Source organism: Ahaetulla prasina, chromosome 1, assembly GCF_028640845.1.
Source record: "Ahaetulla prasina isolate Xishuangbanna chromosome 1, ASM2864084v1, whole genome shotgun sequence".
Taxonomy (NCBI): Eukaryota; Metazoa; Chordata; class Lepidosauria; order Squamata; family Colubridae; genus Ahaetulla; species Ahaetulla prasina.
In genome coordinates this window covers 321308652-321333461 of record NC_080539.1, presented here as the reverse complement: position 1 = coordinate 321333461, position 24810 = coordinate 321308652, and the positions used below count along the sequence as shown (strand labels likewise).

At 35.6% G+C, this 24810-nt stretch overlaps 1 protein-coding gene across 1 annotated transcript in view; it reads right to left on the bottom strand.

Annotated features, from left to right (window-relative positions):
* IFT43 (intraflagellar transport 43) overlaps positions 1-24587 on the bottom strand; it is a 63857-nt gene extending 39270 nt beyond the window's left edge. The window contains exons 1-3 of the mRNA XM_058162406.1: positions 24474-24587; positions 20169-20252; positions 12997-13064 (exon numbers count right to left, since the gene is read on the bottom strand). Coding sequence (XP_058018389.1) covers positions 12997-13064; positions 20169-20252; positions 24474-24515 — 194 coding nt within the window. The 5' untranslated portion in view covers positions 24516-24587. The remainder of the gene's footprint in view (positions 1-12996; positions 13065-20168; positions 20253-24473) is intronic.
* Positions 24588-24810: the final 223 nt, after the last annotated feature.

Below are 24810 nucleotides of genomic sequence, written 5' to 3'. Positions count from 1 at the left end.
TATTCCAACCAAGGAACTGCTTAAGAAGCTAACAGTAAACAGCCCAAGCAAAGAATTTCCAACACCACTCCCATCAACACTGACAGGCAAGCCACTAGAATAAAAACTGAGAGTAAATTATTTTACTAGCATTGATAATGATACCTACTTAATAATATAATAATAATAACAACATCCCTTCCAGAGTTGGAAGGGACCTTGGAGACTTTCTAGTCCAACCCCCTGCCCAGGCAGGAAACCCTACACCATCTCAGACAGATGGTTATCCAACATTTTCTTTAAAAATTCCAGTGTTGGAGCATTCACAACTTCTGCAGGCAAGTCGTTCCACTTATTAATTGTTCTAACTGTCAGGAAATTTCTCCTTAGTTCTAAGTTGCTTCTTTCTTTGATCAGTTTCCACTCATGGCTTCTTGTTCTACCCTCAGGTGCTTTGGAGAATAGCCCGACTCCCTCTTCTTCGTGGCAACCCCTGAGATATTGGAACACTGCTATCATGTCTCCCCTAGTCCTTCTTTTTATTAAACTAGACATACCCAGTTCCTGCAACCGTTCTTCATATGTTTTAGCCTCCAGTCCCCTAATCATCTTTATTGGTCTTCTCTGCACTCTTTCTAGACTCTCAGCATCTTTTTTACATCGCGGTGACCAAAACTGAATGCAGTATTCCAAGTGTGGCCTTACCAAGGCATTATAAAGTGGCACTAACACTTCACGTGATCTTGATTCACTTTAGGTAATGAAACATGTGGAAGAAAACAAACTAGCCTGAGCTACAAATATTCCCCTTTACTGAGATAAAAAATTGGAGAAAATCACAAAATACAAAGACCTACAAATAGAAATAGAATGACTGTGTCAAAAAAAGCAAAGTGAATAATAATAGTAATGGGCTGCAATCCCATTTTGGCTGCAATCCCAAAACAATTGAAGTTTCACTCGAACACCACTGGCATTAACAAAATCATCATCAGTCAATTGCAAAAGTCAACTTTACTTGGAACAGCTTACATCCTGAAACAATATCCTTAACACCATCAAACAAGATCTTCCTATCCCAGGTCCTTGAGAAGGACTTGATAGGTGGATAAAAATACAGAAGTTAGTGTAAACATCTGCCTAAATTATGTGTGCTGAACCATAATTTAATAAATCTGTATGCCACCCAACTTCCAATGAACCTGGACAACTCAACAAAGAAAGAAATTAAAATTTATTTTTTTATTTTTCACATTTTTGAACCACCCATCTCCCTCAAAGAGGGAGTTTATTAGATTAAATTAATAGATGATAAAAAGATAAAAGGTGGCAAGAATGACAGACCAAGTGGAATGAAGCAAGGGGTTTCATTCTCCCTTATCAAAGGCCTGGATGAAATTGGCATAGTTTTTCAGTTATCTAGCATAGTATTTCAGTTATCTAACAATTGTAAAATGTATAAACAAGATATAAAACTTACTAAAATGCTATTTGTTTCTGCAGGATAAATCACATTCTTAAATGGATTAGAAAATGTTAACCAGTCCTTCCAAAACTTTTATGAAAAGGCACGCTTCAGAATTATGCCTCTATTTGTTAACACATATTGGCATGCTAGTTCCTATAGCTTGCGTTCACCTTGACATTCAGTACTCTTAGTCTCAAAATTTAGTTGATTAATCTTTTCTTATTGCTATCTGGAAAACCATAGTTTGGATCAAAGATATTCGTTAAATACAATTTCTTCAGGCTTTTTTAAAAAGATAGAAAAAAAAACAAAAGCTTACAGTCATCACTGTACTTTTAGGAGCACCTTAAGACGATGTTTCTTTTTCTTGACTCACAAAACCAACCAGCCTGGCAATGACAGTGAAGGAGAAGAGGACAGGAACTGGTTAACATTCCTGAAACATCTACTTTATAAAAAGAAACCCACAGACTGCAGCTTTATCGCCATCTTGATGTCCTTGATGAGTGCTGATGCTGTGGAGGCGGCTAGCACCAGAACAGCCCAAGAGAAGGAATGAGAGGCCAATGGAGATTTATGTGAAGAGAGTGAGATGGACAAGGTAAAATTGTCAGGAGGAGTTGTTAGAAAGTAAAATATATTGTGACAATTCCACTCCTGCCGTTCATCAATAAACTGACAGATCATTTAGTGTCAATTAGGTGTGATAGATGGACAAGTCCCCATGATCCCAGGCCAAAATTAATAGCTGGGAGGGAGAGGGTGATTGAAAATGACATCTGACATTGAGAAGAAAGTCCTGAAGGTCCCCAAGGGGCCATTACTTGCCTCATTCCCTTGCAGATCAATGCAGGAACAAACCCAAAAACTGACACTTCAAGCCAAAACTTAATCAGACTTCCTTTTTCTCAAGTTTTGCTTCCTTATACTGCTTCCTCTCTTCTCTCTCACCCATCAGGTGAACAGAGCAACAGGTCACAATGAAAAGTCCAAAAACTCTCTTTCAACATTTAAGAGTTTAAATTCAACAATTAAAATTCAGGCTTTATAGATATACTACATCAAACCAGTTCAACTAGTTATTGTTTCCCATTTAAGGAATTGGATGAAGAAATTATGTATGAACCAGCGTGTATTCATATGGAGTATTCTCCTCATACTTCTTTATATTGAAAGATCCTGTGTGGTTAGAAATATAAACAATATCCAAGTTCCACAGATGAAATAATCCTTACACTGACAATAAAATGTTTTGTTTCCATTATACCTCTAAGATCTTTTAAGATATAGAAGATAGAAAAGTACTGTGTTTATGAATAATTAATTGTTTTGTTCAAAACCTACATTATGTTAAAGCTGTAGGATGGACAATAATATAAATTAGAATTTGTACTAGTTTAGTCAATTTTTCTTCAATAATGTAATTAAAATTATCATAGCCCTTAATTGGAGAATTCAGTCTCCAGGTATTATATTTCTAGTTCCTGGATATCAGTTTTAAATGATAAACATTCCATAAGTAGTTGAGTTAGGGAACGTAAGCAGCAGATTGGTTATCACTTAGGTGGGAGACACTACAAAACCCCAGGACGTAAATTAGACTAAACTTTTAAAAAATCTGGAAGAAGGCAATAAGAAACCATTCTATACCATTGCCAAAAAACCCCAGACAGATGTTTTTATGCAGTCACCAGTCTTAAATGTCAGTTTTTACTTTTGTAGAAGAGAACTGTATCCCAAAGCATATACTGCCATGTAATATTCTAAGGCAGGGCTCCTCAACCCAAGGGTCCATGGAACGACATCAGTCCATGGCACTGATCTTGAAACAGGGCCATGCAAACAAGTGAAGCCCCATCCACAGGATGCAGGCAGCACGTGAAACCAGCCTGTTTAATTCCTGATTGGCATGCAAATAATGGAGAAACAGGAGAATCTGAAATTTTAGGAAGATTAGGAGTGAATAAACACAATCATGCAAGACACTGCTTAATAAAGACGCATTTAAGACGCATTTATTCATCTGTGCAGGACTGGCTTAGATTTTAAATTCGTAGATTTTAAATTTATAGGGGTTTTAAATTTGGTTTTAAGATTGATATTTATATTTTTAATATTTGGCATTAGAATAAGTTTTTTAATAGTTATTTTAATTGTATATACATGTTTTATGTGCCTGTGAACCGCCCTGAGTCCTTCGGGAGATAGGGCGGTATATAAATTTGAATAAATAAATAAATAATAAATAAATAAAGTTTTCTGAAGACAATTATTTTGCTAACACGAACGTAGGTAGCATATATGGACATCACTAGATGGACAATATCAGAATTAAACTGATTAGATAATACAGGAAAGAAGATGTAAAAAGCAAACCAGTCAGTCTGGATAAATCCAAGCATAGACTATGAAATCTCATAATTTATTGGTGTCAAATATATGGATTAAATTTGGTAACCTAGACAGACTAGATGCACCAAGCAGATTTAACCTGGATTACATAGACTAAAATTGGCAGATCAGTGTATTAGATTCAGTGATTTACATGAAAGAGAATCTGAGGAATTCTGAGAAAAGATGAAAGAAATTGGGATAACTAAAACATAAAAAATGCTCCCAAAATTTCAAAGAGAAAAAGATCCAAGTGCCTTTCAGAACAAATTATTATAAAAGCCAAGAAAGATAGTGATGAAAGCCTTGAGCAACTAGAAAGATGTATGATGACTGAAGACCAACTTTCAATATCAAGTAGGAAAGGATAAGGAAAAAAATTCAATCACAAATGTTAACAAATAGAGATAAATAATAAGAAAATGGTTATAAGATTAGAGAAAATTTTAAAATCACAGAAATATTTATAGATAAGCTATAAGCATTCAAAAAAAGTTACAGATGAGATATAATAGAGGCAAAAAAGGCTAAAACAAGATGGAAAAATATGTTGACACTTTAAAAACATTAAAAATGGCAGAAACATATGTATAGAAATCATATTCAAGAACAACTCCATTATAAAGTAAGGTATCAGAGACAAAGACAAGCTGTCAAAAAGGAAACACCAGGAACAAATGAAATACTCTGAACTGTTTAAAGCTGCAGAAGAAAAGGTAGTACCAGTACTCATAAGTCTATATCAATAAATATGAAGTAAGTTTGTGACCTAGAGATTGGAAAAGATTAGTACAAATGGCTATACTAAAAAATATAGATGGCAAGAGAATATGCATATTGCTGAGCTATTAGACTCAATCCTCCTATGAGCAAAGTTTTGCTTAAAATCTTAGGGGGGAAAGTATAGCTATATTTTTTATTTATTTATTTATTTATATGACTGTCCATCTAACAAGAAGCAACTCTAGGCAGTGTACAATAATCAATAAAACAACAATATAAAATAATCATTATAAACATATAAAAAGTCATATTAAAATGAAAAATGCTATTTAAAAAATTAAAACATACAAGCCACATAGAAAGAGTAAAAAGTTCAACCGTAATGGAGCAATTTAAGAATGCTTCCAGCTCCCTGGCCCCTGCAGATCTGGTGATATAATCAGGTTTTGAGTCTTAACCACCTCCAAAATGATGACAGGGATTTATTTTTATTTATCTATTTCATACCGCCCTTCTCCGAAGACTTACCTGACTAACCTGACTTTGGGAGGGAGAATGTTCCCTACACCATGGCGGAGAAGGTCTGCTTCTGAGATCCACCAAATGTAGGTCCCTGGCAGATGGTACCCACAACATACTTTCTCTACCTGATCTAATGGGACAGGCTGATGTAATCATGAAGAGGTAGATCCTCAGATAACTCAGCCCCTTGCTGTGAAGGGCTTTAAAAGTTAAAACCAGCATCTCGAATTGGACCTGGAAGCACACTGGCAACCAATGTAGCCAATGTACCGTAGCTCGCAGAGCAGCTACTGTATATATGGATAGAGAAATAGCAAATAAATAGGGGCTTCAAACAACCAAAGGGACATAATACAAGATGAGTAATGCAAAGAATATGGAAAACTACATGGGAAATTTACCTCTTCTACAGTATATTGATTACAACAAGGCCTTTGATTATGTTGATAATACTAAAATATTCATTAAGAATAGCACATATGCTGTTATTTTTGGATATTGTTTATCAAAAAAATTTTTTTTAATAAAACCGCAAATATTGTAAAAACTAAGTTTGGAGAAACTGGTTCTGAGTACAGAATGGCACAGATGCATATTATTCTCATAGCTGCTTTACTTGTGTGGTGAATATATTACATGAATGGCAAAATTGGATAAGATGACAGCTTGAATCAAAACTGGATGTCGAAATACTTAACAATTTGAGATATGCATATGACACCTTTTTTAGCTGAACATAAAGAAGACTTAGAAGATCTCATTATAAAAACAAAAATGGGAAGTGAAAAAATGTTAATATTAAATAAGACGACAAAGATAATGTCAACCAGCTTGGTCACAATTGACCATGATAAAGTGAAGGTAGTAGATAGTTTTGTTTTCCTGGACTTAATAATAAATAAAGATAAATAGTATGCTAGAGCAGTAAAGACATTAATCCTAGGGAGGAAGACATTGACAAACTCAGAGAGGTCATGAAAGATAAGGGCATTTCTATGATAAGAAAGATCAGAATAGTTATAGCATTGTTTTTGTATTCAAAGTGTTCATCTATGAAACAATAAAAGAGCAAAATAGAAAGAAGATAAATATTTTAAAATTATTAATAGTTATTAAGAATAATATAGACTATAAGAAAAACCAGTCAATCGGTCTCAATAAAAAACTGATAGCTGCCTTGAAATCAGCAAACCAAAATTCATCTATTTTGAACACATGATGCAAGCAGATAATGAAAGAGGAAAAAAAATGATTAGGCTTTGGAAAGTTGAAGGAAGAAGTAGAAGACAACAGAAAAAAAATGGATAAATTGAATCAAGATCACTGAATGTCCTTGGAAGAGCTATGCATTATTATGGGGAACAGGGTGAGATAGAAGCTATTGTCCATACAGTCATCAAGGATTAGGCCCACTTCACTATCACAAATGGTACAGAATATTTATCTATTTTTTTTTGTCCAGCATTTGTTATAAATTGAATTATGTAGTCACATATCAACTTATGATTTGAACTTATGTAGGAGCTCTCAGATTTAACAGATAATAGTCAGACAAAAGTCTGTTTCGGTTCTGGTGTTATATCTTTGAAACACCCTTCTCAAAAGGTCTGCCTGGCTTTTTTGTTTTTCCATAGTCAAGCCCATAATAAAGATATTTTTCATTTTACTGTGCTATAAACTGCTCTTTAATCAGATTATTATTATTATTCTTATCAGTGAATCTTTTGTTAGTTCTAATGTTTACAGATAATATTTTTAAAATTATATATTATGATTTGTTCTGTAGTCTTCACTGTAATTTATAGTATAAACCATTCTGAGACTATTTCTGGCAAGTCCAGATATGAACTGAATTATTACCAATGTTCCAACAACTACAAGTCAGTGTGGGAATGTTCATGCAAATGTCTTTGTCCCAATAATGGTGGAATTTAGTCTCATTTTCCTTTTTCTTGCTCTCTTTCTTGTGTTTTCTATGAGGCATAGACTATTTCCACTCAATATTGCTTCTTCAAATTAATTATTACTAATTTCTGTGACCATGAAAAATAGTTCTTCTTCCTATAGCTTTCTTTTAGGTATCTGAACATCATGTTCTGATCATGATGCTACCTCAAGTTTTCTGTTCTTTGGACGATGCATTCCAAATTCCTTCAGTCTATTTTCATGGAGTATGTCTTCAAGTTCCCATATCATCTTCATTTCTCTGATCCATCTCTAAATCTGTCATTATCCTTCTGAAAATGTGATTAGAATTGTACAACTTTCACAACTTCTGGAGGCACTGGTTAATTGTTCTAACTGTCAGGAAATTTCTTCTTAGTTCTAGGTTGCTTCTTTCTTTGATTAGTTTCCACCCATTGCTTCTTGTCTTGCCCTCAGGTGCTTTGGAGAATAGTTTGACTCCTCCTTCGTGACAATCCGTGAAATATCAGAACATTGCTATGTCATCCTTAGTCCTTCTTTTCATTAAACTAGACATACCCAACAACCATTCTTTATATGTTTTTTTATCGTTCTTTATATGATAAACTGTTCTTTATATGATTTTCCTCTGATGCGGGGTAGAACATCTAGCAGTCGTCTCAGACTACTGACTCATGCTCATTTTGCCAATGGTTATACCCAAGTCATGTTCAGCTATGGTATTTCCAAGCCATTAATTTCCCATCTGGTATGTTTCCCATTTTTTCTCTTCTCCCTGTTTAAAGGGCATCTTGTTCCTCTCATCCCAATCTTCAAACCTGTCCAAATTATGCTGCAATTTCATATAATTAGTCTTGTGAATTGATCAGACTCCTACCAGTTGTGTAATTTGTGATATGTGTTGAATAGTACCTAGATTCTAATTATAAGTGTTTTGAATATCAATTTTCATAATCATTTAAAATGTGGTGACCACTTAAAACTTAAAATGTTTACTCTATTTTGAAAAAAATCTGCTATGCTAGAATTCTGGAATCTAATTTTCTTACTTCCAAAGGAAAGACAAGATTTGACTTTAACCAAGAAGTATAGACTAATTTCACTGTTGAATAATAATTACAAAATATTTACAGCAATATTGGATGATTAAAGAAGATTTTGCAGGACTTTATTCAGGATTATCAATGTGGATCATTTCCTAAAAGACAACTAAAAAACAAAGAACTGTATTGGTTGTAATACAGTATTTCAACAACACAACTAAAAGCAAGTAACATTTATTTTTCTTGATGCACAGAAGGCTTTTGACCATTTGAACTGGTCTTTTATGTTTAAAGTTTTGGAAAATATGAATTTGGGGGAAAATTTATTCAAGAAATCATATATATACAACCCAAAAAGCACATATTATTGTTAATGGTGACTTAATCAAATCATGTGAAATCCAGAAGGGACAAGACATGTCATTGTTAGGTAGAATTAGTGATTAAGAGGAATGTGTTATTTTTATTAAACACAATATCAATCTTGACTATTGATACACCATTCAAACAATGGAAAAATATATTTCTAAGTCTGTATGGCTGGACAAAAACCCAAGAATTAAATATATATTGATGCAAGATGCCAAAAGGATAGGTGGATTTGGTCTACCAGATTTAAAATCATAGTTCGGTGCTTGTTGTTTGGTATAATGAAAGATTGGATGTCTCTGAAGAATAGGAGCTTATTAAAGTTGGAAGGACATGATCTGAGGTTTGAGTGGCACTATTTATGTTATGACAAATTCAAGGTTAACGTAGATTTTCAAAAATATTTTGATAGGAGTGCCATAATGAGGCAATATAATATAATATAAAGCAAGATATCCTAAAATTAAAATTCCTTTAAGGTAAACCCCTCCAAAAGTTTTTTTTAAAGAGAAATGATAACTACACAGTTTGGTTGACCTATGCACATTTATTGACTTTCTCTGAAGGAGAGCCTAAATTAAAAACTAGCGAAGAATTGGAAAGGGAAGGTCATGTTTGTCAATATTATGCTTATGCCCAGTTGACAGAAAGATTTAAAATGGACAAAAAGAAATTTGCTTTTATCAATGAAAAAACTGATTTTGAATTGGATTTATGTGCTAGTGAAGAACATATTATTGCTAAGATGTATGAACTATTATTGGAAATGAATTTTTAAAAAGTGTATGATTAAATGGGCAAAAAACTTGGGATACACCATAATATTTGATCAATGGGAAAATATATGGAATAAAGAATTGAAAGTTACACTGAATTATAATATGAAGGGTAACTTTTACAAGATGATGTATCATTGGTATTTAATAATAGACAGGTTGTCAAAGATATATAAGGGTGCCAAATATATGTTGGGAATGTAAGCAATCTAAAGGTATATTTTCTCATGTTTGGTGGACAAAAAAGGAAGCTAAGAAATAGTGGAATCGGATACGTATTTTAATTCAGAGAATTCTCAAATTGTATGAACAATTGAAACTAAGTTCTAAACCGAATTCTAAGTTTGATGGATAAACAACTTGAAGCTGTTTTTATATATGATAACAGCAGCAAAGTTTATTTACATGCAGAGATTGAAAAACTTGCAAATATCCACAAAGAAAGAATGGATGGTGAAGTTAATGGAGTTGGCAGATATGATAATATTGATTGTTTTAGTTTTTTTCAAAAGGCCAAACCACTTTTGGATTTTTCTGCTTCAAACTGAAAGAAATGAAATCTTAATCTCGGGATTTGATGACTAGAACTGTTTATGACTATAGAAGTATTGTGTGCTATGGTTTGCTCTAGTTTAAAGAGTTATTATATTTTATGTTGGTATCTATAACAAAGAAAGTCGGAACTTAGTTTTTCTATAGCTTATGTTCTTTCCTGTCTGAACCCCCTAATTTTGCTTTTCCCCTGCTTCACCCTTTAAACCCTCTTCCTTGTTCTCTGTATTTTTCTTAAATTTAGTAAAATTGTAAAAAATAAACCTAAGTAGATCATCAATTCTATTACCATTAATAAAAGTGTTAAATAAACCTGCCCCCAAGACTGATTGCTGCATAATCCCACCCCTTATTGCTTTTCAACTTGACCCAAAGCCTTTAGGACTGACTCTCTAAGTATGATTGGTCAAACAGTTTTAATCCCACTTTACTGTAATGCTTTGCAAACCACATTTTAATGTCCCTTCCAGTTCTATTTTGATTGATTGATTGATTGAAGTTATATTATATCCACAACATTCACCTTGTCCACTATATTAGCTATTGTGTCAAAAAGGGAGACAAAATTGTCTCATGGGATTTATTTTTTACCAAGTCGTGCTATCTTTTAACAATCATGACAATGTCTCCAAAATGCTTACAAATGGCCAGTTCAGAAAATAAGAAACATTGATCAAATCAAGTGTCTGGTTCAAGTATTAGCTAAGTTGCTCAGGATGCTAATATGAAGGCTTGTAGATTTGCATGTTATTAGCATCATTTTGAAAAAAATCATATCATTATTGCTTCAGCTACCCAAGCAAATATAGAGAGAAAATATATTACTCACATTTTAAGATTCTTTTTCAGGGATAGTTATACTAGAGAATAAAATAAAAAATACTGTTTGTATCGGGGTGAAATCCAGCAGGTTCTGACAGGTTCTGGAGAACCAGTAGCAGAAATTTTGAGTAGTTTGGAGAACAGGCAAATACCACCTCTGGCTGGCCCCAGAGTGGGGTGGAAATGGAGATTTTGCAGTATTCTTTCCCTACCAAGCCACACCACACCACACCCACAGAACCAGTAGTAAAAAAAATTGAATTTCGCCACGGGTATTACAAAACATTTATGATATATGTGTGTAAATGTACAGAAAAAAACTATATAAATTGCTATGTGTTAATTTTATAAACAGAGACAAAGACATGTAAAATAGAGAATATAAAATAAATCTCTGATAGAAGCAGTATTTATTAAGTTTTTAAAAGAAGAAATTGGCAATTCTCTCATCCTATCTCATTCTACCCTCTCATCTCTCCAACCTTCATTCATTTAAATTCCTTAACACATGAAAATAAGTGCCTCTTTGCCATATGACTGGTGATTTCTTCAGCAAGCACAGGCTCCTTTCCCCTTGTGTTTTATAAATGTAATGCATGAGCTAATATAAGGAGCCATTTACCGTAAGTCTGTTTATCAAAAGGTAAATGATGTCATAAAATAACTTTCTACAATTTTCAAAACAGAACTTGAGTGCCCTCTGCTGGTTCAAGAAGTAATCATGCAACTGAAATATATCTACTCAGAGTTCAATATATTTTGCTATAGAGCAATGTAATGAAAATGGTGACAATACTAAGTATATAGAGAATGCAAATACACTGTACGTATTTGTTCATATCCCTTTCATATTCATCTTGGGTTAGTCTTCCTTTCTGATACACCATGATCTATCATGCCCATATTATTCCACCAAGATCGTCCTAAGATTCCAGAGAAAGCTTTTGTGGGGGTTTGAGCCTTTCAATTTCATTAACAAAGCAAGCACCCTATCTGGAATTCCATTACTCGAATATCTTTGGATGAGAGAATATGAGCTTCTGGTGAAAACATATTCATGGTGCTACTACCATTCCTTCAACATTTCTTTTATAAACATGGATTTTTCAACACTTCAATAAACCATATGTCAAAAGATGATGAAAGATTCTGATTCTATGCCCCTCCTGGCCTGTTCAGACATCTCATTCCAGAAATTGGTGGAAAATGCCATAATGCACTGGGCAATTTGCCAGTCTCTTTGCAGACAAATATCGTCATAGCTAGACTCCAGTGGGACGGAGACATGTGAGATGACAAACACAATGTCTTATGATTACCTTGGATTCTTCCTCATAAGATCATCTGGCACTGTTTTGGAGCTTATGACATCAGTGGATGTAGACAGGTTTCTTTCTAGGATGAACTCAGTCATCAGTAGATTAAATCTATGCCCCTCCTGGCCTGTTCAGACAGCCAGAAAGGGAAGACAGTTGGATGTAGGAGGTGGTGAATGTGTCTGTGAGGAAGGGAGAAGGGGGGGGGAAGTTGCTTCTGCCTTGAATGACATGGTGATGATCTCCCTTCTCAAGAAACTATCATTCAATTCAGCCATTTTAGATAAATATAATCCAACTGGCAACCTCCCCTTTCTAGGAAAGGCTAGAGAAGTGATTTGGCAGCAATTACTGAGTATTCTGGATGATACATATTATCTGGATCTCTTCCAGTTGGGATTCAGGTTTGAAAATATTTGAGCTACACTGATCTCCAAAAGGATTCTGGACCCAATTCAAGGGGCAGGTTGTTACTTAAAATTCGTATTAGCATTAGAATCACCAACTGTAGGTGGGATCAGTTCACACAATATGAGATGGCCAAGAAGGGATGTAATGAAAACCCACCCACTGAGACTGAAGAATGAATTTCTTGGTAGCAGCTCCCTCACTTTAGAATATTGCCCCAATATATGAAATCCATTCTTATTAATCAGAAAGGTTGTAAAAATTTCCTTCTTCAAGGTTTTTAGATGGAAAACTCTTAAGGTTGATAGCTGTTGTGGGATACTACACAGTCCATCCACATGCTATCATAAACTTACAACGATTGTAAGAATTGTTATTTTCTTTCCCTTCAAGAAAAGTATAGTGTGGGTTAGTTTTCTAAAGAAATGGCAGTGCATCTCAGAAGATCTACCTCCTAAAAGAACCAAGAGCTGACATAAATTCTGCTATTATAGTGCTCTCTTCCACTAGACCCCCATGACCTCAAGCTCTTCTAGAAAAAATGCATGTGAAATGCATTATTGGTTTTTCACAAAACCAAAAAGGCTGAACCAACATTATAATACTCTAAAAGGTTTCCATTGCCATTTTCTAGGAAGTTACCTAGATTACAGTGACATCATATTTTGAATACTAGTTTATTTAAACAAAATTGTACTTACTTAGACACATTTACACCAACAAAGCCAGACCACACTCCTTCGCGTATATGTGGTTTAGATGATGGACGCTTAAGAAGTAAAAAAACAATATAAAAGAAAATAAGACTCCAATTATTATTTGTCAACATTTGTATTCTACATTTGTGACCAAAGGGAACTTTTGTAATGTTTAATAATTATAACCAAATCAAGGATTGTAACATAAATATTTTTACAGTCTAAATCAGGGGTCCCCAACCTGTGCCGCAACACATTACCAAGCTGTAGCCTATTTGTAATAAGCAGTGGGTTGGTGAGCACACAAGCGACAAGCTAAGCTACACAGGCATGCGCTGGCCTGCCGCTTGTGTAGCCTGCTTCCCCTCTTCCCCCCAGCCAGGGTGCCAAGCCTTAAAAGTTGGGGACTGCAAGTCTAAATGCTACAATTTAACCAATTGAGTGTTATTGTATGTATTGGAAATCTGTCAAGTATGATTTCATTCATTGTCATGTTTTTCTAACTTTATATTAACCTAATATTTAAAAACTTAAAAACCTTACCTCTTTCCATGCACATTTTTCTAAATGTATGCATTTTAATTCCCACTTTTTCTATTACATCTTTTTGCACTTTCTGTAATACAGGAGTGGGCAACTATTAAAGGAAAAATTGAATTGGAGAAAGAAGGTAGAGAATGTAACTCTGATAGTTTACTGAAATTTATCAATGGCTTTTGACATAACTAGCTGGGGAATTTTTCTTCATTACCTAGTCTGAAGTAGAGGGCTAGCTGAGAAAAGTCCAGTGATTCCAATTCTAATCTAATCTAATGTCATTACTAAAAATATGGACCATTGTTCTAGCCTGGAGTACACCAGGTATATAATTTCATTTCTGCTTATTAATATCAATTTTTAATAGTTAATAAGTCATCTGAATGTTTGGACTAAGGTCCTGTTACTATACGAACAACATACTGTAAAATATCTTCCATTTCTACAAACTGGAACTGTTTCAAGGAACTGAAGTACTGTGGATGGAAAAAACCTGCTATCCAAATAAAGTTGTGAGAATATGCTGAAGAAAGAATGGAAAGAATTCTTTTGGTCTCAGTGCCATCTTGGATGTATAGATGCATTGATTATTATGTCCCATTTGCAGACTTTTAGTTGGTTACTTTGAAATCAGGATGCTCATATAGAGAGTTCCATGGTCTGATTCCGCAATGCTCTTATTTTTTAAGATGTGATTTCCAATAATGCTTACTGTTTAAAGTGATACAGTTTGAATTGGCTGTCAAGCAGTCAAACAATGTTTGTAGATTAATGTTTCTGTAAGTTTCTTCAACAATAATAAGGCAAAAAAAATGGGCAATCTTTTTAAAAAATCACAAAGAATGGAAAACACTCCTGAATATTAAATCCTGGGGGGAAACTCAGCATTTCCTATAGATATTGTGATAATTGATTTTTAGGTAGACTATAAGTGTGGAAAATAGACAATATTTGAAATTGGAAGCTGTTGCCTGCTGGAAGGAGGAGGCATGACCCAGCATAACTCCCTAACAGGAGCAAAAACAGTCATTCTCCAAAAATAAACAGGGAGAAGGGACAAGCCAAGTGCTGCAGTTTCAACATACCAGATTTCTTCAGCAAAGGGGGCGCAGAAGGGCAGAAGGACAAACAGAGCTTAGGAAGCAGGAAATAGCTTCCTTATATGGGCTTATCCGCAAGCGACAGAGCTCAGTCGACTGGAATGACTGTGTCACAAAATGTGAAGCCTTCAGGGGCTGCAGTGAATGGAGTTTTCTGATCTTTAAATTATTTCTCCAGATTCTTAAGATGCCAAAGCCAGGAGACTATAGTGCCAAAAAAGGAGCATTTTGAATTGAGATGCTTTAGGGAAACACACCACATATGGATGTAAAAGACTACATACACAGAAAGACCCCATACATATTTTTGTCACAGAATATACTGACTTCCCAAACACTGATTAGATGCATTCCCAAAAATTGATTAGATGCGTTAAACCAACATATTTGAGCTACATATATGTACAACCTCTCATTCATTACACTTTTTAAAAAATTCGTATCTTTAATAATTTTTTCCTAACCTGAAAGTAGTTGATACTGTATCTGTATATACCATTATGAAACTTTCCTCAAAGCAAAACTCCCAATTTGCTCCTATACTTTATAGGCAAGGTATTTAAATGAGACATGTTGCTAAGTGTAGACTGTTAACGTTTTCTTTCAATAAAAATAGCAATTACGTATCCTTTAGGAATATTCAATGTCTATATTAGTTAAAAACAACTATATCCTAACTAATCAAATGAGGCCACTGTTTCCATTGAATCTGTAACATATTTAATAGCTCTCTTTGGGTGTTGTAAAGAAATATTAGGCATGCTGAGGGAAAGAGTCATGTTTGAAGGAAAGGGTCATTAGCCATGAGTGGCTTGAGGATCGATGAAGATCTTAACCTTCTTGGTCCATTCCTCCACTGAGTTGGGTGTTTGGAAACATGTCAGTCTGCCATTTTCTAGACTCCTCCCTCACTTTCTCATTTTGTGGCTGAACTAACCCTATGCTTGATTTTAACAAAAATGCTAAATCACATAAAATATAGTTTTGAAGTATAGAATAGCTTGGAGGAATAGCTTTGTTGTTAACAGAGTTGATGAATTATTAGACTAGAAAGATGGATTTAGTAAATATCCCAGAACCATAAATAAAAATGTGTATATGGTGTGGATAGACAAAAAATAAAGACAAAGAAGGATACTAGATTCAAACTTTGTGGGAGATAAGAGTTGCAGTCCTGGGCAGGCTTTTCTTAAGAATAAACATCCCATTAAATTTAGCAAGATAACTTTCACTTAAATATAAATTTCAGCTGCAGATTAAAACATTAACAAAAAGAAAGTAGTTAATTAATATTTTTAACTTACAAAAAGTAGAAGAGCTTGAAATAAATGGTATCATGGCTGTTGAAGGCAGAAGATTTTAAATGTTGGCATAAACTTTGCAATAGCAGTTACAAGAGTTAAAGGGTGAGTAAAAATGAGATTGGACAAAAATAGATTAGTCAAGAATAAAAATGGGAGGATAAAAGTAAAGAATACCTAATGGGCTACATCTTTGCAAAGTTCAGAGACAAAAAGGAGACATACAGTACAGTGATAACTGGAAGGAAATGTAGGATCAAAAGGAATTTCCATTGCAAAAGGTATTCAATCATTTTCAATGTCCCATCTGATGGGACCATGAATCGGGCCTTCTCTGTCATAATACCTGCCTCCTGAAATATTTCCCCCAGAGATTATTATTAAAATGAGCACTCAAAACCTGGCTTTCTCTTTGGATTGCAAGTGACTAGAGGATTCCTTAATGGACAACTGATCTGTGAAAATTTGTATGATGACATTATGTTATTTATCAGAATATTTGTGTTTCGTATTGTATATTTTCTATTGTTTAACATTTATATTGCATGCCATATTGGAATTGGATGACTTATTATTTAATTAATTAACAATACTGGATGTAAGGGAAGTACAGTATATTCCTTTACTGATACTAAACAGGTGTCAAGTGTTTCATCCGAATAAAGGTTGTTTTATATTGCATCATGACAATATATTCATTCCAATGGAAGTAATTTATGAAACCATATGGATCTTTTTTTGTTTTGTTTACATTTATACCCCGCCCTTCTCCGAAGACTCAGGGCGGCTTACAGTGTATAAGGCAATAGTCTCATTCTATTTGTATATTTTTACAAAGTCAACTTATTGCCCCCCCAACAATCTGGGTCCTCATTTTACCTACCTTATAAAGGATGGAAGGCTGAGTCAACCTTGGGCCGGGCTCGAACCTGCAGTAATTGCAGGCTTGCAATAATCTTGCAACCCAATTACCAAGTATGTTCATCCTACTGAAATATTTATAAATTGCTACTATGTCTAAATTCCCTATTTATCCATAGAAGTGTTTTGCTTAATATAAGCGTAGAACCTCGTAAAACTAACCCCTACTTGAAACATTTGAAAAAGGTTTTAAATTTTCAATATCTCTTGTACTTGGTTTGTCTCTTGTCTTGCTTAACTCTAACTACAAAATATGTTTTATTATCCTTATATCCATGACCATGTTGTTAATATCGAAAAATCCAAACACTTTTAGGGAGACATAATCCATGGCACAGTACTGTAAAGTGTATCTCAATAGTTTTTAATGCTGCAGGACCAGCCAACGTGAGGAAAAACAGCATTCAAATAATAGCCATTTCCCTCATCTTTTGGTGGGGTCTGGTTAGAAAGAATTCAAAAAATGAAATACATGGTAGAATTAGAATTTTTATGTAACCTTTCCCATGCGCTTGTGCTCAACACTAAGCAATGATCAGTGCACTAACAGTGAAGACCAAAATGAAAAGTACTGGGAAATATAGATGCTTAAAAGAGCTATTTTGAGGAGAATGCTGAAAAATGTAATTGAGGATAAGGAGATAACCCCAGCAGGCCAAAAATAACTAGGCAGCTATTCAGGGCTCTACAGGCTAAATAAAAGACCTTGGGGAGCTTCAGGCTGAATGAGGCTACAGCTCATTTTAAGAAAGCTGACCTAATTAGGGAACATGAGTTCAGCTACATTTTTTAGATTCCTATTGGAGAATCTGGCAACATTCCAAAGGAACAGTTGGAAGTCCAACACTTCTTGTACAGGCAGCTGGATGGCTTCAAAAGAAGAAACACTGATCCATTCCACAAAAACTTCCATGGGATGGGCAATACTAGTCTCCTTTGATGGAAAATATATTTATATATTTAATGTACTTGTTTTGAAAAGAGTATTCAAATAGAAAATCTCTGTAGATTCTCCATATTTCTGTGACATGTTATTCAAAGCACATTGTCTTTCCACATTTCCGCATTGAGTTTTATATCCCAAAAGTACATGATAATATGCTTTGGTTAATCTAACCATATGCCCTGAATTAAGTAAAAATCCACAACTAGGTAGAACAACAACAAAACTGTAGCACTACTGAAAGTGGACAGTTCCCATCAATGTTGCTTACAAGAATAATGTCTCAGTTTTGCATGATACAATAAATAGAAAACATATTTATTTCTATGTTTGCTGACTCTTTCTGCTTTAAGTTTTTATGATTTTAAATTTGCTTGTTATATATAATTAATATATAATTAATATTAAAACATTTTGTCACTTTGGTTGAATCAAACCACAATTTAAAAAAATCATTTGAATGTCTCCTTCTCAATCACATAGGAAAAGGAAGACATATGGAGGAATAAAGTCCAAATTTCACTGCTCATTTCAGCCCATTATTATGATAAGAATTTAATATTACATGTGAAAATGAAAAATGTCAAGTCATAGCATACATCTTAAAGCAAGAAGAAGCTGGCTAAAATTTTTTTTTGCAAACATTATCTAATTTCAGCCTAAAGAGATCATTTGTTCATATCCCAAGGTTAGAAAAAGTCTGGCAACAAGAATATGATTCTCTCTAATGCTGTAGTTGGGCTTTTCAATTTTATATCCTCAGAACATCTTGGTTATACATGCCAACACTGCATAAAATTGTATAAGAATATCATTTGAACTAATGTGCCATCAATATAAAGAGAATAGTACTCTTGAAATTTGTCTATTATCAATAATATGTAGAACGAGAAAAAAATAAACTGAATTAAATTAGGTAAATTAGATGTGCTGCTGGTAAATAAGAAATGAACTCAGGTTCAGCATCTTTTAGACAGGGCTGCACTCCCCATAAAAGAGCAGGACCTTGAACTTCAGCTGTCATTGGATGTGCAGATGGCAGCAATGGCAAAGAAGCGTTTTTTGAACAATTATACTTGGTATAACTAATACAACACTTCCTGAGCTGGCAAGATTTGACCACAGTTATTTATGCCTAGATTATACCCTATCCTAACTATTACATGCTCAGTACATGAAATATGCTTAAAAAGTGTCCCCAAGTTGCAAATTATAGCACCTAGGATGCTAACTATTAAAAGAAAAGAGATTGCAAGATGCCCATACTGAAATATCTACGCTTTTGCTCAATTGCTTATCAAGTATAATCTAAGATGTTATATTAATTCTTAAAGCTCTATACATTTTAGGGCATGACAATATGAGAATTCATGAGATCTGTTACAAATTTATTCATTCAGATTTGCTGAAAAGGTCCTTCTATAGATGCCCATGCTATCAGAAAATTGTCTATACATGTTGATATACTTTTGTATATAAATGAACACTCAATAATTTGTCATTTAACTGAAGTAATAATAATAAAATATTCCAGTCTGCTATTATAATTTGCAGTAACTTTGAGGACATTATGATATACAGCAACCAATCTGAAATATGCTAAGCCAAGTAATACTATTTGATAAAAATTATACCAATGACCAACTTACTGTTACTAAGTATTTCAAAACATAGTATTGCAAATGATTACTTGGTAATGGTCACCCAGAATTTAACAAACCAGCTTTTCCAGATCTTCTCTGGATGTATGTATGGAAATATAATATGTAGTGAAAAGCTATATTTGACAGCATGTCCCAGAAGGACAAGATTTCTACAACCAGCAGGTCTCACAATTAGAAAATCTCACTATCTATGGCAGTAGTGGGTTTCAAAAATTTTTACTACCGATTCTGTGGGTGTGGCTTGGTGGGCGTGGCATGGCTTGGTGGGTATGGTCTGGTGGGCATGGCAGGGGAAGATTACTGCAAAATCCCCATTTCCTCCCGATCAGCTGGGATTTGGGAGGCAGAGAAGAGATGGGGGTGGGGCTAGTCAGAATTTTTACTACCAGTTCTCTGAAGTACTCAAAATTTCTGCTACCGGTTCTCCAGAACTGCTCAGAACCTGCTGAAACCCACCTCTGATCTATGGGTACTATATCTGGGCTGCAAAAATACAGACAACTGCCCAGATTCACTGAGGTGAAACTGTGTAGAAATTTGATAAATAAATACACAGCAGTTACTGTATGATATTCTTCTGTTTCTTCTGTTTTGTCAGCTGGAATTCTGCAGGAAGGGTAGTGTTACATTGTTACTTGAATATTATGTTCCATTTATCAGGAAAGTCAAATCCAAGCCATCCAATGTTGCTCTATTTAGTTATACCCACCTGTGCAGCCGGAGAGTTCGTCTGGCTAAGATGATTTTCTTCTGGGAAGAAATCTTGATGAGCACGTCTACCCATCTTTACTACCTACATGAAGAATATTACTGTAGTTATTCAAAAGATCTGCCTCAGAACAGCACATAATAATGGAATGCAGGAATAATCAATTTGTGGTTAACAGACTATTTTAGCCTGCAGCCATTCATGCATGATGACTTGTGAAAAAATGATTTTACATCAGAAAAATTAATCCAACAATAAGCATGTGCTGTGAACAAAATAGGCTATCTTTTTTGCTCGAAAAACTGAATAAAGTGGCAAAAATAAAGGAAAAAAAGCCATTGCAGGATGGGAAGGAGGAAAAAACAGGAACAGTTTCATGGGAGGAAAAGAAAGTGGAAGAAATTAGATTCAACTACAGAGCTATGTTTGACTTGTTTTACAAACTCTTTGTTACATTTGAAACATTAAATTCTTTCGAACAAAAGTTTTCTGTCCCCAAAATACTAAAGGGTAAGTTGCACTGGATACAGTATAGTTTACTTCTGAAAAAGAAAACAAGCATGTAAATTCCCTTGCCCCTTAAATTTATTGTGAGAGTAACTGGGGATGAAGTTTTGGTTTGTTTCATTGTCCTTTCTCTTTCACAACATTTTTATTTTATTTTATTTTGTCACAACAATATATATAAGCATAAGCATGAAACAACCATACAAAATACAAGCGTATATATAAAGAAAGGAAACAATAGGACAGGAACGGTAAGCACTTTTGTGCTCTTATGCATCCCCTTATAGTCCTCTTAGGAATGGGGTGAGGTCAATGGTAGACAGGTTTTGGTTAAAGCTTTTTGGAGTTTGAGAAGAGACCACAGAGTCAGGTAGTGTGTTCCAAGCATTAACAACTCTGTTACAAAAGTCATATTTTCTGCAATCAAGATTGAAACGGTTAACATTAAGTTTGAATCTATTTTTTGCTCTTGTATTATTGCGATTGAAGCTGAAGTAGTCTTTAACAGGAAGGACATTGCAATAGATGATTCTGTGTGTTAAACACAGGTCTTGTCGGAGTCGGAGGAGTTCTAAATTTTCTAATCCCAGGATTTTAAGTCTGATGGTATAAGGTATTTTGTTGTTTTCAGAGGAGCGGAGAACTCTTCTTGTAAAATATTTCTGGATGCGTTCAATTGTATTAATATCAGAGATGCGGTATGGGTTCCAGATAGGTGAGCTGTATTCAAGAATAAGTCTAGCAAATGTTTTGTATGCTCTGGTTAGTAGTGTAGAGTTTTTGGAAAAGAAGTTATATAAATATAGCTATACATTGTATAGAGACCATTCATAACCATCAGGTTTTCCTACTGTTTCTTTCAATATGCCTTAATGTGTCATCAGAAAGAATTCATTAAGGAGGGAAAGATGGACAAGCTTCACATCAATGCTTATGGAGCTATCACTCAGGAAATACCTTTAAGGATAGTTGATGTATGATGGGGTGAAAAGTCAAAAAGCTTCACCAAGAAGAAGCTTTAAGAAATGCACTAACAAGGGAGATCAGAGCAGCAAAAAGAAGCTAAAGAATCAGTTTTCAGCAAATGAACCAGCAAACATGTGGAAAACTCTTAAAAATATCACCGGCTATGGCAAACCTCCTTCCCAGGCTGAAGGTAATCAACAACTGGCAGATGACCTGAATGAGTTATACTGCAGGTTTGAAAGGAAACTACAACCACCTATCTCCACAACCCCCATCTCAGACACACCAATAACAGCCAAGCCTCCTACATTGACCCCATTTCATTGGGTTCACAACCCCTAGTGATCACAGAAAAAGAAGTGCAGGACCTATTTCACAGACAAAAGCCAGGAAAAGCTCCAGGCCCAGACAAGATAACTCCTTCTTGCTTAAAAGTCTGTGCTGACCAATTGGCCCCCATCTTCACCCATGTTTTCAATAAATCACTAGAGATGTGTTATGTTCCTTCTTGCTTCAAACGCTCTACCATCATCCCAGTGCCGAAGAAGCCCACCATCAAGGAACTGAATGACTACAGACCAGTTGCTCTAACATCTGTAGTCATGAAAACCTTTGAAAGGCTAGTGCTTTCCTACTTGAAAACCATCACGGATCCGCTGTTAGACTCCTTGCAATTTGCATACCGAGCAAACAGATCAACAGATGATGCTGTTAATATGGCTCTGCACCACATCCTACAGCATCTTGAGTCTCCAAAGACCTATGCAAGGGTCCTTTTTGTAGACTTTAGTTCAGCATTCAATACCATCATTCCAGACATTCTTCTAACTAAGCTAAACCAGCTACAGGTACCGGAACAGACTTGTAAGTGGATCACAAGCTTCCTAACAAACAGGAAGCAGCAGGTAAAGCTAAGCAAGATCACATCAAATACCTGTACAATTAGCACAGGGCCCCCCCAAGGCTGTGTGCTCTCCCCACTTCTCTTCTCTTTGTATACCAATGACTGCATCTCCAATGATCCATCTGCTAAGTTACTGAAGTTCGCAGATGACACAACAGTGATTGGTCTCATTCGAGACAATGACGAATCCGCATATAGACAAGAGGTCGAACGACTAGCCTTGTGGTGCAACCAAAACAATCTGGAACTGAACACACTCAAAACCGTAGAAATGGTGGTAGACTTTAGGAGAAACCCTTCCATACTTCCACCTCTCACAATACTAGACAACACAGTATCAACAGTAGAAACCTTCAAATTTCTAGGTTCTATCATATCGCAAGATCTAAAATGGACAGCCAACATCAAAAACATCATTAAAAAAGGACAGCAAAGAATGTTCTTTCTGCGCCAACTCAGTAAGCTCAAACTGCCCAAGGAGCTGCTGATTCAGTTCTACAGAGGAATTATTGAGTCTGTCATTTGCACCTCTATAACTGTCTGGTTCGGTTCTGCAACCCAACAAGAAAAACACAGACTTCAGAGGATAATTAGAACTGCAGAAAAATAATTGCTACCAACCTGCCTTCCATTGAGGACCTGTATACTGAACGAATCAAGAAGAGGGCCGTGAAAATATTTACAGACCCTCGCATCCTGGACATAAACTGTTTCAACTCCTACCTCAAAACGACGCTATAGAGCACTGCACACCAGAACAACTAGACACAAGAACAGTTTTTTCCCGAAGGCCATCACTCTGCTAAACAAATAATTCCATCAACACTGTCAAACTATTTACTGAATCTGCACTACTATTAATCTTCTCATAGTTCCCATCACCAATCTCTTTCCATTTATGACTGTATGACTATAACTTGTTGCTGGCAATCCTTATGATTTATATTGATATATTGACCATCAATTGTGTTGTAAATGTTGTACCTTGATGAACGTATCTTTTCTTTTATGTACACTGAGAGCATATGCACCAAGACAAACTCCTTGTGTGTCCAATCACACTTAGCCAATAAAAAATTCTATTCTATTCTATTCTATTCCCAGTCATTTTATTTTGGCTGTAAACCGCCTGAGTCCTTCGGGAGAAGGGTGGTATACAAATTAAATTATTATTATTATTATTATTATTATTATTAATAATAATAATAATAATAATAATAATAATAATAATAATAATAATAATAATAATAATAATAATGATAATAATAATAATAATAATTCAGGTCACGGTTGTCCCAAAAGTGCTTTTTCAAGAGGCAACTGGTCTTTCTGGGTTTTCTTTGAAGACGTTTTGTTTCTCGCCCAAGAAGCTTCTTCTCCCCACCATCCAGCCAGAACTGAAGAAGCTTCTTGGATGAGAAGCAAAACGTCTTCAAAGAAAACCCAGAAAGTCCAGTTGCCTCTTGAAAAAAGCACCTTTGAGACAGTTAAGGGATCAGTTAACCTAAAATATATAAGATATATAAAATATTAAGCGCTTCCCCGCTTGCGGATGTCAACTTGTAGCAATGATGGAAGTGCGTTTCTGCTGACCCTCCGAGAAAAACCTTCGCCCGGGAGGCTCTGCAGCAAAGTTTCCCGGTTAAAGCCTTTTTAAACGACTGGCGCGCCGTATCTGAGTTTTTCAACGGAGCTGCGCGCCTATCCAGGGAGACCTACTCGGGAGCTTGGAGAGGGGGCTGGGCTGGGGATTTGTGGAAGGCTGGGCGGGGGCAAGACCTCAGCCGCGAAGTCCGGCCAAATGCCTGAGGAAGGCGAGTCTTCGCCCGCCAGAGGAAATCACGCAAAAGGCGACCTGCAAAATGGGCCGGGGGGAGGGGAAATGTCCGTCCATCACCATGGCAACCATGTCCTCTCGCTCGCCTTACCCCCTTGCAGACCTCCTCATCCAGCTCCAACTCGTCCTCCATCCCTCAGGCCCAAAGTGGCCAGGAGCGCGAGATTGGGAGCGAGGAGCCGTTTACTTCCGGAAAAAAAGAACACCCGCCCTTTTAAAGCGTCCATAGCAACCACGACTTCCGCTTAAACGGTCCGCGGTCTTCTGGCCGGAGGATTCGAGTGAAAGGTGCTGACCTTACAGTATTCTTTGCTATCGCCCTGGAGCAGGGGTCGCCAACCTTGGTCCCTTTAAGACTTGTGGACTTCAACTCCCAGAGTTCCTCAGCCAGCTTTGCTGATATGCGGCGTGCATAAGAGCACAAACGT